The sequence below is a fragment of the Centroberyx gerrardi genome, chromosome 23 (genome assembly GCF_048128805.1).
Source record: "Centroberyx gerrardi isolate f3 chromosome 23, fCenGer3.hap1.cur.20231027, whole genome shotgun sequence".
NCBI classification, from domain to species: domain Eukaryota; kingdom Metazoa; phylum Chordata; class Actinopteri; order Beryciformes; family Berycidae; genus Centroberyx; species Centroberyx gerrardi.
In genome coordinates this window covers 21,382,627-21,395,235 of record NC_136019.1, presented here as the reverse complement: position 1 = coordinate 21,395,235, position 12,609 = coordinate 21,382,627, and the positions used below count along the sequence as shown (strand labels likewise).

The 12,609-nt window shown below is 40.7% G+C and overlaps 2 protein-coding genes across 2 annotated transcripts in view; one reads left to right on the top strand and one right to left on the bottom strand.

The window, feature by feature from the left end:
- focad (focadhesin) overlaps positions 1-6,015 on the bottom strand; it is a 63,903-nt gene extending 57,888 nt beyond the window's left edge. Inside the window, exons 1-2 of the mRNA XM_071926086.2 lie at positions 5,992-6,015; positions 623-694 (exon numbers count right to left, since the gene is read on the bottom strand). Coding sequence (XP_071782187.2) covers positions 623-679 — 57 coding nt within the window. The 5' untranslated portion in view covers positions 680-694; positions 5,992-6,015. The remainder of the gene's footprint in view (positions 1-622; positions 695-5,991) is intronic.
- Positions 6,016-9,316: 3,301 nt separating this feature from the next.
- The window catches only part of mllt3 (MLLT3 super elongation complex subunit), a 45,401-nt gene continuing 42,108 nt past the window's right edge, over positions 9,317-12,609 (top strand). The window contains exons 1-2 of the mRNA XM_071926047.2: positions 9,317-9,402; positions 10,353-10,533. Coding sequence (XP_071782148.1) covers positions 9,391-9,402; positions 10,353-10,533 — 193 coding nt within the window. The 5' untranslated portion in view covers positions 9,317-9,390. The remainder of the gene's footprint in view (positions 9,403-10,352; positions 10,534-12,609) is intronic.

The following is a 12,609-nucleotide window of genomic DNA, read 5'->3' as shown; positions in this document are numbered from 1 at the left end:
AGCCAAGTATCACTCAACATCGTGTATGCTAAAGTGTTAGCATGGAGCCTACTATCACGCAACAGAGTAGGCTATATGCTACAGTGTTAGCATGAAACCTACTATCAATCAACATAGTGTGTGTTAGCATGAAACCTACTATCACTCAACATAGTGTATGCTAAAGTGTTAGCATGGAGCCTACTATTACTCAATGTAGTGTATGCTAAAGTGTTAGCATGACGCCTACTATCACTCAACAGAGTATATGCTACAGTGTTAGCATGGAGCCAACAATCTCTCAGGGACACAAGGTTGATTTTTATGTTTATGCTTTTCATCACTTAATGGCTAAATTGACCAATGGGACAAACTCCCAAAAATGTGGTGTATTTGTTTAAAGGTGCACCACTGACACATAGGCCCAGATTCAGTTAGTATAATGGGCTCAATGGGCTATCTAGTATACTGAACAAACTACAGTATTTCATCATGTGCATGTACTTGTACAGGGCTATGCAAGCAAGTTCTCATAGCCCCAATTTAGCAATCTGCGGATAATTAAATACTAAGCAGCCACATTGTAGCAACAGCATCACTAAGGGTGAATCTCCCCTGAGATCAGTGGGTGTCAGCACTTCACCTGGGCTTGTATGACGGGGTTGGGGAAGTCAAACCGTGTCTTCAAACTCTCAGTCATCTCTGCTGGTCATGCCTGAGAGCAGAAGGAAAGACAGAGCTTCATTAGAAGAAGCTGAGAAAACACAATGGGGGTAAACAGCCTAAATATTAGAATTTCTGTTCTATCTTCTATCTTACTTCCAACAACTTCAAGTCCTGGCAAACAAAACTATGAAAGAAAACTGAACAAGTGGTGGAGACAACCTGGAACACATCCAGAGACGGAGCTCAAGTGCTACACTCCTGTTTTACTGGAGTATATCGCATATCAGCAAGTGGTGAACTCACCCTATGAAACAAAAGCTGAGTGATGCAAACGCCGCAGCCACCTGTTGCTTCATAGCACTAATGGACCAGAAACATTCCCAGGAAAAGCACTGCTTGGAGGTATTCGGGGACTAACCCCTTTGAAAGCTGACCCCTGCCATGTGTTCTCAAAACTCCTGGCCGGTAGCCACGACATAATTTTGCATTCAATTATTCACAAGTCACCACCACACCCCCCACCTCCCCCGACTCCCAGCACAAACACACACAGGTTGCTAAACAGAGAAGTGGCCCATCTCAGGTTGTCTCATTAGGCATGACAATATGCCATAAGGGCTGACCACCAGCTGTCTGGGTCCTGGGTAGGCCCACAGCTGGCCACCAGCCAGAGCAGGTTGCTCTCCATAAATTAGGATTCGACTGATATGGGTTTTCGAAGGATGATACAGATATTTTTGGATGGAAGCTGCCGATATCCAATCCTTAAATTTGACCATTGTCGTGACAAAAATGTCAAAAAAAGTCCAAGTATTCAGTGTTTCTCCAAGAATTTAATTCTTGTCAGGGAGGAAAAGCCTCTCAAACAGCATTCAGACCATCATGGGACACTGAGACACTGAAAGCCATACTAATGAAATTCTTTTAGGTGGGTTATCAGCTCCTCAAGGCAGGGTGAGGCAGGTTTCATTACAGGTTTTTACACACCAACACCCCTGAAGCTGTTGAGTGAAACCCTCCCACACCACACTGGAATGATTTCTGTGGTCAGACATCTGATACAAAAAACAATAAAAACATATTCAGTAGCTGTTCAGGCGGAAACCTCTGTCATATCAGAGGTGGACCACACGGACTAGCCAATATCTGCAAACCCATATATCGGTCTAACCCTATTATAAACACAGGGAATATGAGAGACAATGTAAACCCCCCCCCCCTCCCTAATACACAGAGACACCCAACCCGACCCCACCCCCTTGCTGTCATTTAACTGATAAGCCAGCCTGCTTTTCTATACTGTCCACCACCCGGGTCCTGCACGCTCAACGTTGGCTCTCTCATCTAATTGCTGTAGACCTGCATGGCCACATAAACAGGTAAGTCACCAACACTGGCCAGAATACATCTGTAAACTGACACAAAACTTTTTAAAGTGCCGATTTGTTGATGTTGGAAGGTAATGTGGCTATTTACAAAAGCGGTGATCTGCAATACCTGAATGTAACTCCATATATCTTTATCTAACATACTCAAGCTTAACAGTCATAGTCTTTGAAATGTGTTATATGAATTGAGCGTTGAGCTTGTGTTACTAAATGGTGGAGGTAGTAACTTCTTTTCCTGTGAATTCACATAAAAAACAAATGAAAGCCAACATAAACACCATTCTGTCACATTTTTACTGTAGGAAAATACAGTACATAGCTCATTCTCTAATTTAAAGATTGGCAATGGTCAGCTAAACCCTTCGAGTGGCTATATCCCAAACTATTCCAGTGGTTTCTGCAGCTTATTTACCTTACAGCCACAACAATGTAGGCTGGCCTGTACTGCTAGCTCTGCATTAGTGATAGAAGAGGGGACAATGACTGAACATTGTTGAGCCAACAGTGCTTTAGAAATAACAGGATTGTGGCTTTACTGCATGGCACTCGCTATTGCAAACTGCATGTGCCAGACAGGCACACAGGTAGCTAGCTACTATAAAGGGCTTTCAGGTGACGTGACACATCCTCTGGTGGCCATGTTGGAGGACCTTCACTCTTGGCAGCCATGGCTAAAATCACCAGATTGTATTTCTTAACTTATGATTTGGCTGTCTCAACAGAATTCAGTAGACATGGTTCATTTCTGTGCTGTTTTTGACTGGGAACTGATCATTTGTGTTTAGATAATATCAGTTTGTTAGCTATCTAACCATCACTGTCTGATTTGCCCACTAATGTGACTTGGCTAGTAGCGGCTAGTAGTTACATGTTAATAGGGCTGAAACGATTCCTCGAGAAACTCGAGTAACTCGATTACTAAAAATCATCGATGCAAATTCTTTGCATCGAAGCTTCGTTTAATCCATATAACTATATACACACTCAGTGTTTCGCACGGATGATTATTACTGTTGCACAACGCGCTGGAGAAAGAGAGAGAAAATAGCGAGAGGCGAAGAGAAGAGACAGGCCAGAGAAAACGACAGAAAGTGTCCAAAGTTTCGGATCCAGTGTTGCCAACTTGGCGACTTTGTCGCTAGACTTAGCGACTTTTCAGACCCCCCTGGCGACTTTATTTCTCAAAAGCGACTAGCGACAAATCTGCCGACTTTTTCTGACCATGGGAAGCAATGTTAATGTGTTGAATCCCAAAGCATTTGGCAATAAATTGGTTCGGCTGATGCCGGTTTTCTCTACTTGCTTGTCTAATCCAGAGAGGTCTGACGGTCACAGCGCTTCCCACACAGCGTAGCTCCCTCCCTCCGCTGAGAGCAGGGACTGTAGGATAGGGTCCACTTGTAATTGCTACCGGCGTACGCCGAAACTGGCCGGGTGGGCGGAGTCAGCACTTAATATTAAAACGGGATGAGATGAAGGCTAGTAAAGAATGCACGTTAATTATGGCTATATGTAATGGCTAGTTAAGAACGTAAATCAATATGGTGGCTAGTTATGATGTCCCTAAATTAGCTAAGTTTTGCTCAAGAAAATAACCACAGAAAATAAAATGCTGCAGTCAATTTGTGAAAGCCTGAGCTTCATTCATGTTATTATGATAGTCACACACATACACACACACACACACACACACACACACACACACACACACACACCCCACACACACACACACCTACTCCCCTCACAGTGATGCATAAAATACCCCAGAAAGCAAAATATCAGGTGGTGTAAGTAGCAATTGGAGCCTAAAATGCACCAGTCCAATACAGCAGGTATATTCAGTTTAGTTTGATTGCAGTGAGTAGGGTCAGCAGGTGTAGGGCAACCCTTCAACATAGTAAATAAATGTACATTAGCCAGTCTTATGAACTTGTATGATATTTAGGCCTAGTAATAAATATCAATAATAATTATTATTTCACCTCGTTTTCAGTAAATCACAGTGTCGTATGGACAGCTTCGTGCGGACAGCTTTTCTCTTTTGTATATTTACTATTGCTCTTTAATAAAGCAAAAGTATTTCTTATCCGATTACTCGATTAATCGATGGAATAATCGGTAGAATACTCGATTACTAAAATAATCGATAGCTGCAGCCCTACATGTTAACATTAACATTAGTTGCTTTGTAATTAGCCTGCTGGCTAGTTAGCTAGCTAACAGTTAGCCAGCGTTACTGAATTGACCTACTCCCACACCACAACAATCTTTTTCAGGTATCTCTGTTTTTCTAGCTTGGCTGTTTTATGTTAAACACTATTTGTGCACAGCCAAATCTCCAATGGACCTGCATGAGAGCCAAACAGGTCTCTATAAAGAGAATTGGTTGTGCAAAAAATAATGCCTAATCATATAGCAACCAGGCAAGAAGAGGAGAAATATCTGGAAAAGTTTGGTGTAGGTCTATTCAGTAACATTCCAAGTAAAAATGAATTGTTTGATAAAGTAGATTTGTTTCCAAAGGTTACTGTGACACAGTAAACTGTCTTGTTAATAAGTATAGAAATGCAATTAGCTGTTCTCAGCCATTGTTACCCAAGAGCTGAAGACCTCCAATATGGCTGCCTAATGCTATGTCACCTGAAAACCTGAAACCCTTCTACAGCAAAGCATAGAGAATAGCTGTCCACTTGTTGGACATGTTCAGTAGGCTAGCACTATGGGGGTAATATTGTTTCATGAATAAATAAACATATGAACATGACACAAATAAATAAGATCCACAAATAAATAATATGAACACACACAGACCACAACAGGACCAATGCAAAACCTTGGAGTAAATTTTGACCACATAGCATGCCTCAAAAACTGGTTCTGCCTTTCTCCTTCAGTATATACAAAACTATGTAAAAGGTAGACCCTAATAAGTTTGATTTAATTGTTAAAATCAACTGTGCACGTCTCAGAAACTGACCACTTCATGCTGAAGTCCAGTATTTGCCCGACTGCGCAAGACCAAAATTTGTAATAAATGTGTCACATGTAGCCTACATACTATGCAATCCCAATAAATAGCCATGGTTCCTTAATACGGGCATGTCTATTAGGGCACTTACACTATGAGAGAATGTTTATTTATATTATTATCATCAGCATTATTATTATTATTGTTAACATTATTATTACAAAAATATGTGTTGCTAGTCGTGGAGTTTGTCACGCCAAACTCCACCCAATGATGTGGCAATTTAATGCCGTCTTGCTCATCGGTAATAGTAGGCTACATACCTCATAAAACATCACTCAAGACGCTTTCTGGATCATTAGGGGCCACTCTTCAATTCGGCATTGATATATTTCATCAAGCAACCCTTAATTCCATAAAATGTGGGAATAACAGGCGAGCCAATTTTAAAGCTTTAAATGTTAAGTGTGCTGCTAGGTGGATTATATGTATGCCGAATTAAAGCGTGAATTCTGTTGATTCAGAAACACACTTGAATGGTAGTTTATGAAAGCCAATCTTTCGCCGATAAGCAAGGTCGCATTAAATTGACAGATTTTTCAATGAAGTTCAGTGTCACCTTTTCTCCGTAAGCGAGAACGCGCCTAGTCGTGGTCCTACGTGTCACACATACCAAACCAGTCACGTTAGCACTCTCTATCACGAACCATTGGGCAAATACTGCAGTTGATGTAACTACTGCCAAATGAGCTAGTTAGGGTGACAAATAATATAATAACTCGCAGTGCAACAAACACAAGCTAGCAAAGTAATGTAGCTAAACCAGCTAATGGCTACAATGGACTTGTCAACACAAGGTAAGCCAGCCAGGCTTCCATTCGCGCCAGAGAGAGGTACTGTGCTGTCCATGTCACTTAGCTGAATAACTTATCAGACTGTCCATTAAAACTAAATAAAAAACCTATTCTTGTAGTTCAGTGCTAACTTTACCTCAGATCCAAGCGCCTGCAGAACTTCAAAACACATGGAACTACGGCGTGCCGCGAGGACCAAAAGAGAGAGCACCGAAAAACTCTCAGTAGTACGCCACTAACGTTTAGCTGCAGTACCCCAACTTGGTATTGTGTTTTCCTACAAAAAGATCAGGGATCCTACATAAATATAACACACTTTAACATGCAGCTACTATATGTCACTATTTATACCACAAATTATATAGTAATACCATAAGGGATACAATAAAGACATTGATATAACTGATTGAAATAGTATAGTAAAATCACTGGATATGAAAAGTACCATAAAGTCTAAAGTCACAGTAAAAGCACTTACCCTACTAGAATTATTATAGAGTTTTATCATTGGAAATCTATTGTAGCCTGATTTCCATTTACTATGACATTCACCCCAGCTTCATGAACCTTTAAAGCAGTGAGAAGAAATCATGTATTTTTATAGGTCACATTGGAAACCATACATTTCCATGCAACTCCTTGGTGAATTAATTATACATAGTTTAAAAAATGATAATTCACTGCCTTAAATCCACTTGCCTGTAAGCTACTTATCACTTAAATGAAATATAATTATTTTTCCCCCATCCATTCCCAACTATTGCATTATGTCTGGAACAATTGCCTTAAGCCTTTTCTTTGCCTATTGCCTGAGAAAAGAAGAGACAAGAACAGAAGTTACAGTAGAAAACATTCTACACTATTAAACAATACATAGTATCACAAATGCAAACCAGTAGTAGCAGTAATACTAGTAGCAGTAGTAGTAGTAGTAGTAGTAGTTGGAGCAGTAATAGTATCTTAGCAGTAGTTGTAGTAATAGCAGTAGTAGGAGCAGTAATAGTATCTTAGCAGCAGTAGTAGTAATAGTAGTAGTAGCAGTAGTAGTATAGTAATAATAGTAGTAGTAGTAGTAGTGGTAGTAGTAGTAGTAGTAGTAGTAGTAGCAGTAGTAGTAGTAGTAGTAGGAGCAGTAATAGTATCTTAGCAGTAGTAGTAGTAGTAATAGTAGTAGTAGTAGTAGTAGTATAGCAGTAGTAGTAGTAGTAGTAGTAGCGGTAGTAGTAGTAGTAGCAGCAGTAGTAGTAGTAGCAGTAGTAGTAGTAGTAGTAGTACTATTAGCAGTGGTAGTAACATTAGTGGTGGTAGTAGCAGTGATAGTATTATATGTTTCAGCTCGTATATAAGGTGAATCTGAAAGCTACTTTCCTGTTTATTCAATTATTTTGCCTCAGCTAGAGTTTAGAGTTAGAGCTTTAGAGTTGTTAGGATTTCTATTCAAAATGGTCAGTATTAAAGCATACAGTAAAACTGCCATGTCTAGCCTAAACCTGCCATATTTAATTTTGTATATAAAGTTGTTTTTTTTCCACACTTTTACATTTGGAATTAGGAAAAATCATTATAATATTCCTATAGCAGGTTAGAGTGTGTGTGGAATTCAATAAATTATATGTTTATGGTGACCTTATTATACTTTTATAATGTCCAAATAGGGCCTTGGTTTTGCTGTGACATTTGTTTAGTATCCTTCTAAAATAGATGATATCATTATTATTGTTCTTTTTCGTGAGTGATGAATGGCAGATCAATATGGGTATTAATTCTGCATTACTGTAGCCACAACTAATCTCACTGGAGGACTATGGTCATTTGGGTATAGTAAGGTGTGTCACTCTCTATACCTCAGCCTAACTGAGTCCAAACTTGATCTTGTAGTTTTTATTAGTATAATAGAGACATAAGATCAAGCAAAAATCACCAGAAATCTGTTTGTCAGTCAGAAACGTAGTGGATATCAGTAGGTTTGGGTGGTAAATGGTGTTAGCAAAGGATGTCTCCTGGCATATCTGGATGTGTTGACTAATGCTGCATTCATGTATGAGGTAAAGATGGGAGATAGGAGACTCCTACTATAGAAAATAGCGTTCACTTTATTTTTTTCAGTTTTCAGCTGGTGAATACTTATTGGGAATTCGGGGTTTGGCACCTCAATTTCTCCAACTTCCTGCATTCAGATACCACGAGAAGGAAAACACCTGTGGTCAGATGTGAGGAATGATATATTCATTTAAAATAAAATGAACAAAAGCAACGGTTTTCATCAAGTCATTTTCTGGTCACAGCTCATAAAATGCCATTGCAAAACACAACTACTTTGTGCATTTTTTAGTTTGTGGTCGACATCGCAGTGGTTTGCTGTAAAGCATGAACTCAAATGTATCATCACTCAGTGCGTGTGTGTTAAGTGTGAAAACGCTGATGAGCAGCAAACAAAGTCAACAGAAAACTTCAAATCCTGGCGTTTGACGGCTTAAAACGAGTTTGAACGTGGGAACACATCCAAGTCGTTGCTTTGAACCGTCAAAAACTCGTTCCTTTCTACAGTTTTTTCCCATGGGACTTGAATGCAAGATAATTACGGGAAGGTTACGGCCACTTGATTGGCTGTCTGTGCGTGTCTGCTGCTCTCCCATTGGATCTCTCCCTCCCGTGCTCCGTCTGCGGCTCCAGCGGGCACACCGTACTGCGCCTGCGCCTTACTCTGCTCTTCAACCTCACGGCGTAAAGCCAGCTGGAAAAAGCAGGGAAAATACTGGAAGTAAAGCGATTTTTCCGTCAAAATAAAAGAATAGACAAGAATAGACCTTAGGAGAATAGAATAGACAGTTCTGGGGAGTAATTTAACTACATGTTATTAAACTAGTAGTTCAGCTGCATCTTCCAGTGGCAGAAACACATTATACATTCCTTGCACTTTCTTTGAAATAAAATGCATTTTTGTTATCCAAATCAATGGTGTTTTTTGCAGTGATGTGATTTAAATTATAGCCTATGACATTGCAGTTGTAGAAATTATCACTTTTTACAGCATAGTTTGAAGTACTTTTTCTCCGAAACTTTAGTTAACAAAACTATATTTACCTTTAGGGCAGCTTTGCTGTTGTTCAGCTTCTTCTAATATGAAGTAGTAGTTTGTAAAACTGCACTTTTAAGGTAGCTTCCACAACACAGAGAATAGTACATAACAGAACAGAATAGAATAGAACATTTCCATACCAAACAATGATATTGAACACAAGCGTCACTATTCCTCAAACAAAAATCCATTTCAACAAACATGACAATGAGAAGGATATGGGAATATGAAGAAAACAGATACAGCATCCTTGTAATTGGGCTTTATTTTGAAAGTCTTCACCGGAAGTTATGTGTGTTGTTGCGGCTGGCTTGACAACCGGTCAGCCTTTGAAAGTGTCGAGTCTGAGTTCAGTCCAGAAGAGACCATGTCCGCCGCCATAGGCAAACTGTACTCACCTCTGCTCTCATTTAAAACTAATTCTCCATGAAATAACGGTAACGCGGGGCCTCAAGGATGGCCAATTCGGTGAGTAGCCAGTTGGACGACTTACTAGTCAGCTCGGTCTGCTGTGGTGTGTGTTGGGGCGTTTTGCTGTTTTCTCACGCCGGAGTCGGTGTTTTTTACTCCGTAACGAGGATTTCCAAGCCGTATTCCGACTGCTGGCTAGCCCCGATTCGTGCCGCTCTCGCTTGTATGGGCAGAACGTAACGCTAGACTCCATTCAAACATCAGACAATTACATGTTGCTTTGCTTATGGGCAAAGTAGAACATGACTTAAGACCTTTTCTGAATCTTTAGGGACCACTCTTCATTTCGGCATACATCAAATGCACCAATCAGTACTTGAGTCCAATAAAATGTCAACTTTTATAACTGGTTCGCCTGCTACTGCCACTATCTTCCTCCACTAAAGTACACCATGGTGGGAGATGGCGAGCAGCGTGAACTAATTCTAAAACTTGGGATTTTATTGAAGTGCGCGCTGCTTGGTGTGTCCGATATAGGCCGAATTAACCAGCAGACCTTTACGATTGGTAGAAGGTGTTGAGTCCTGTTCTACCAGGTGTATACATTTCCATTAAATAATACCACAGTGAATTGCAATATTTTTGAATGGAGTTTGGCGTGACGTTCTCTCCGTGCAGGAGAGAACGCAGCGTATCGAGGCTAGAGCTGATGTAAAACGTGGCGTGAAAGCATATCAAAACCACAGAAGGATTTACTTAATTGCGGCGCTTAAATTATTCACTTTTTAACCTCATAAGATTGGCATGGTGTGTTCTTGACTCTCAATCCTAAATTCCTAAATCCAGTTGACATTCTGTGCTAAATGAAAATACACGTATCGGTATATTATAAGTACTGTCACTCCATTTTACACCTTTTTTTTTAGTTTGGGTGAATCCGAGCAGTCACCGAAATTTCATTTTGGGACTAGTCTATTTGATGGAATTATTATCTGAACTTTCCACAGGGTGCTGTTCAGGTGAAACTAGAACTTGGTCACCGTGCCCAGGTCAGAAAGAAACCCACTGTGGAAGGCTTTACCCACGACTGGATGGTGTTTGTTCGAGGACCAGAGCACAGCAACATTCAGCACTTCGTGGAAAAGGTTGTTTTTCACCTGCACGAAAGCTTCCCTAGACCAAAAAGAGGTAAGGCTTGGTCACTTTGTTTTAACCTGAATTTGTCATATTTGAAACTGCTGAAGTGTCCTTGAGCAAGACACTGAATCCCTACCAGCTCTAGTGGTGCCGTTGTCTAGCTGACCCTGACCTCTGACCTCCCTGTGGAGGGGGGAGGGGGGCGGGCAAGAGAAAAGAGACTTTCCTTATGGTGATTGCTGAAGTATCATAAGTTTCATAAGGGTGATGTTGCTGGTGATCAATCTGATTTTATGTGGAAGGGTCTCATAAGTGATGATGAAAGCCAGTAGTGCAGTAGAGCAGCTCAATGGAGACCTCTTCATTTTGTTACTCCTATCCCTTGACTTTGCTATTAGATATTAGGTCACTGAACGGACCAGCGTTGTGTGTAAGAGCCGTTTGATTTGGGGGCTCAAGTTGCATGGATGCATGGTGTAAATAAAGGAGGGACAAGTCGAACTTGTCTGGATATTTACTTGGTGTTGGTTGACTTCTGCACACAGCCACGCAAGCCAATAAACCTGAACTGGAAGCATTGCAACATATGAAGTCGGTGAGGTGAAGATCTTACTGATAATTGATTTTTATCTTGAACTGCTTAGAGTTCACCCGCTGCAAACGGATGTATCTGCATATACACACACACTGCCTATGTGCACACATGGGGCTGTAGCCTACATAGGGTTAATACTACTTCCACTGATGTGGAAAAAGGCCAAAGAGAGTCTTTGTGGTCTAGCCTGCTTGGGTGTGCGAGGTAAAGGGGGTCCTGATGGAGCGTCTGGCAAGGAAGGGATCAATTAAAATATTTGCTGGTTGGGAATTTTTGACCCCCTTCAGCCTCTGGTGAATTTGAGGGTTGTTCGGCTCGACAAGCACCGGGCGGCGTGCCAAGGCGGACGCCTCGCCGGAGAGACCCTGTCATAGTGTAATTACACAGGACTGCAGGAGAATATTCAGTTTATTGAGAACAATTCTAAGATTGCTCTGCTGTGCAATAATTAGTTTCTCACTTCTGTGAGAAGTGGGACAAGTTGTCACATTTGGATTTTGTATGTTGTCTGTTGCAAGTTAAGACCAATCGGTTTGCCAATATTGGCCTTTTATTAGCTAAATATCAGATATCAGTCAGTGTCATCCACCTCTGATATAATGGAGGTTCCTCTCTATCACAGCTACAGAGAAACAGTCTGGAAAACCGGACATGACATTGGATTTTCTGCAGTAATGTACTGTATATCCCAGATTTTCCCTACCATTGAATAGATGAGGTGGGTCACTGCCTTAAAGAGCTGCTAACCCTAAAAGAATTTCATTAGTCTGCATTTCAATGGAGAGTTTTAGTGTCCCATGATGGTCTAAATGCTGTTGCAGCGGCTTTTCCACCCTGACAAGAATACAATTCTGCAAAGTTTTAGTTATTGGCAACTTTATATGTCTTCAAAAATCAACATCAGTCGAACCCCAATCTGTTGTAAGAGCCCCCTTTTATTATCCATATCATGAAACTCAAATCGTTCCCTTTTTAAAAAGTGTATGAATTTCTCCAGTTATGTAGGTGTACAGGTTGGTGTCATGACATTAATTATGAATTGGTTGTTTGATAATGTCTGTGAGAGACTCAATGTGCTTTTTCACATAACTGACTTCTCATCCACTTTATCTGTCTTTCAGCCTCCATCATTTTTAGTATTGAACATCATATTAGAACAGATTTGGACAAGTTATCTGTTGCCAGGGATTGAATCACCACATGAATTGGATGGTTGACTCGACTCAAAGGCAACTAGAAACCATGCCTCCTCCTCCTGGTCCTTGTTCGCTTGCCCTGGAATACTTTTGTACTACATGGTTGACTGTATCCCGCCCCGCCCCCGCTTCTAAAAACAAAAAAAAAAGGCGGCTTTTGAATCGGGTCTTTGTGGTGCCTGGAGACAGATTATGAATTACTATGCAATGGTCACAAATTATTCTGAGAAATCTTTTCGCTCAGTGGAGAAATCAGCATTGCATTTTGAAAAAACAAAACGGCACTTGCTTGAAAGAATCCCTAGATATTGTAGGTTGTTTTCTACATTTTGCTGC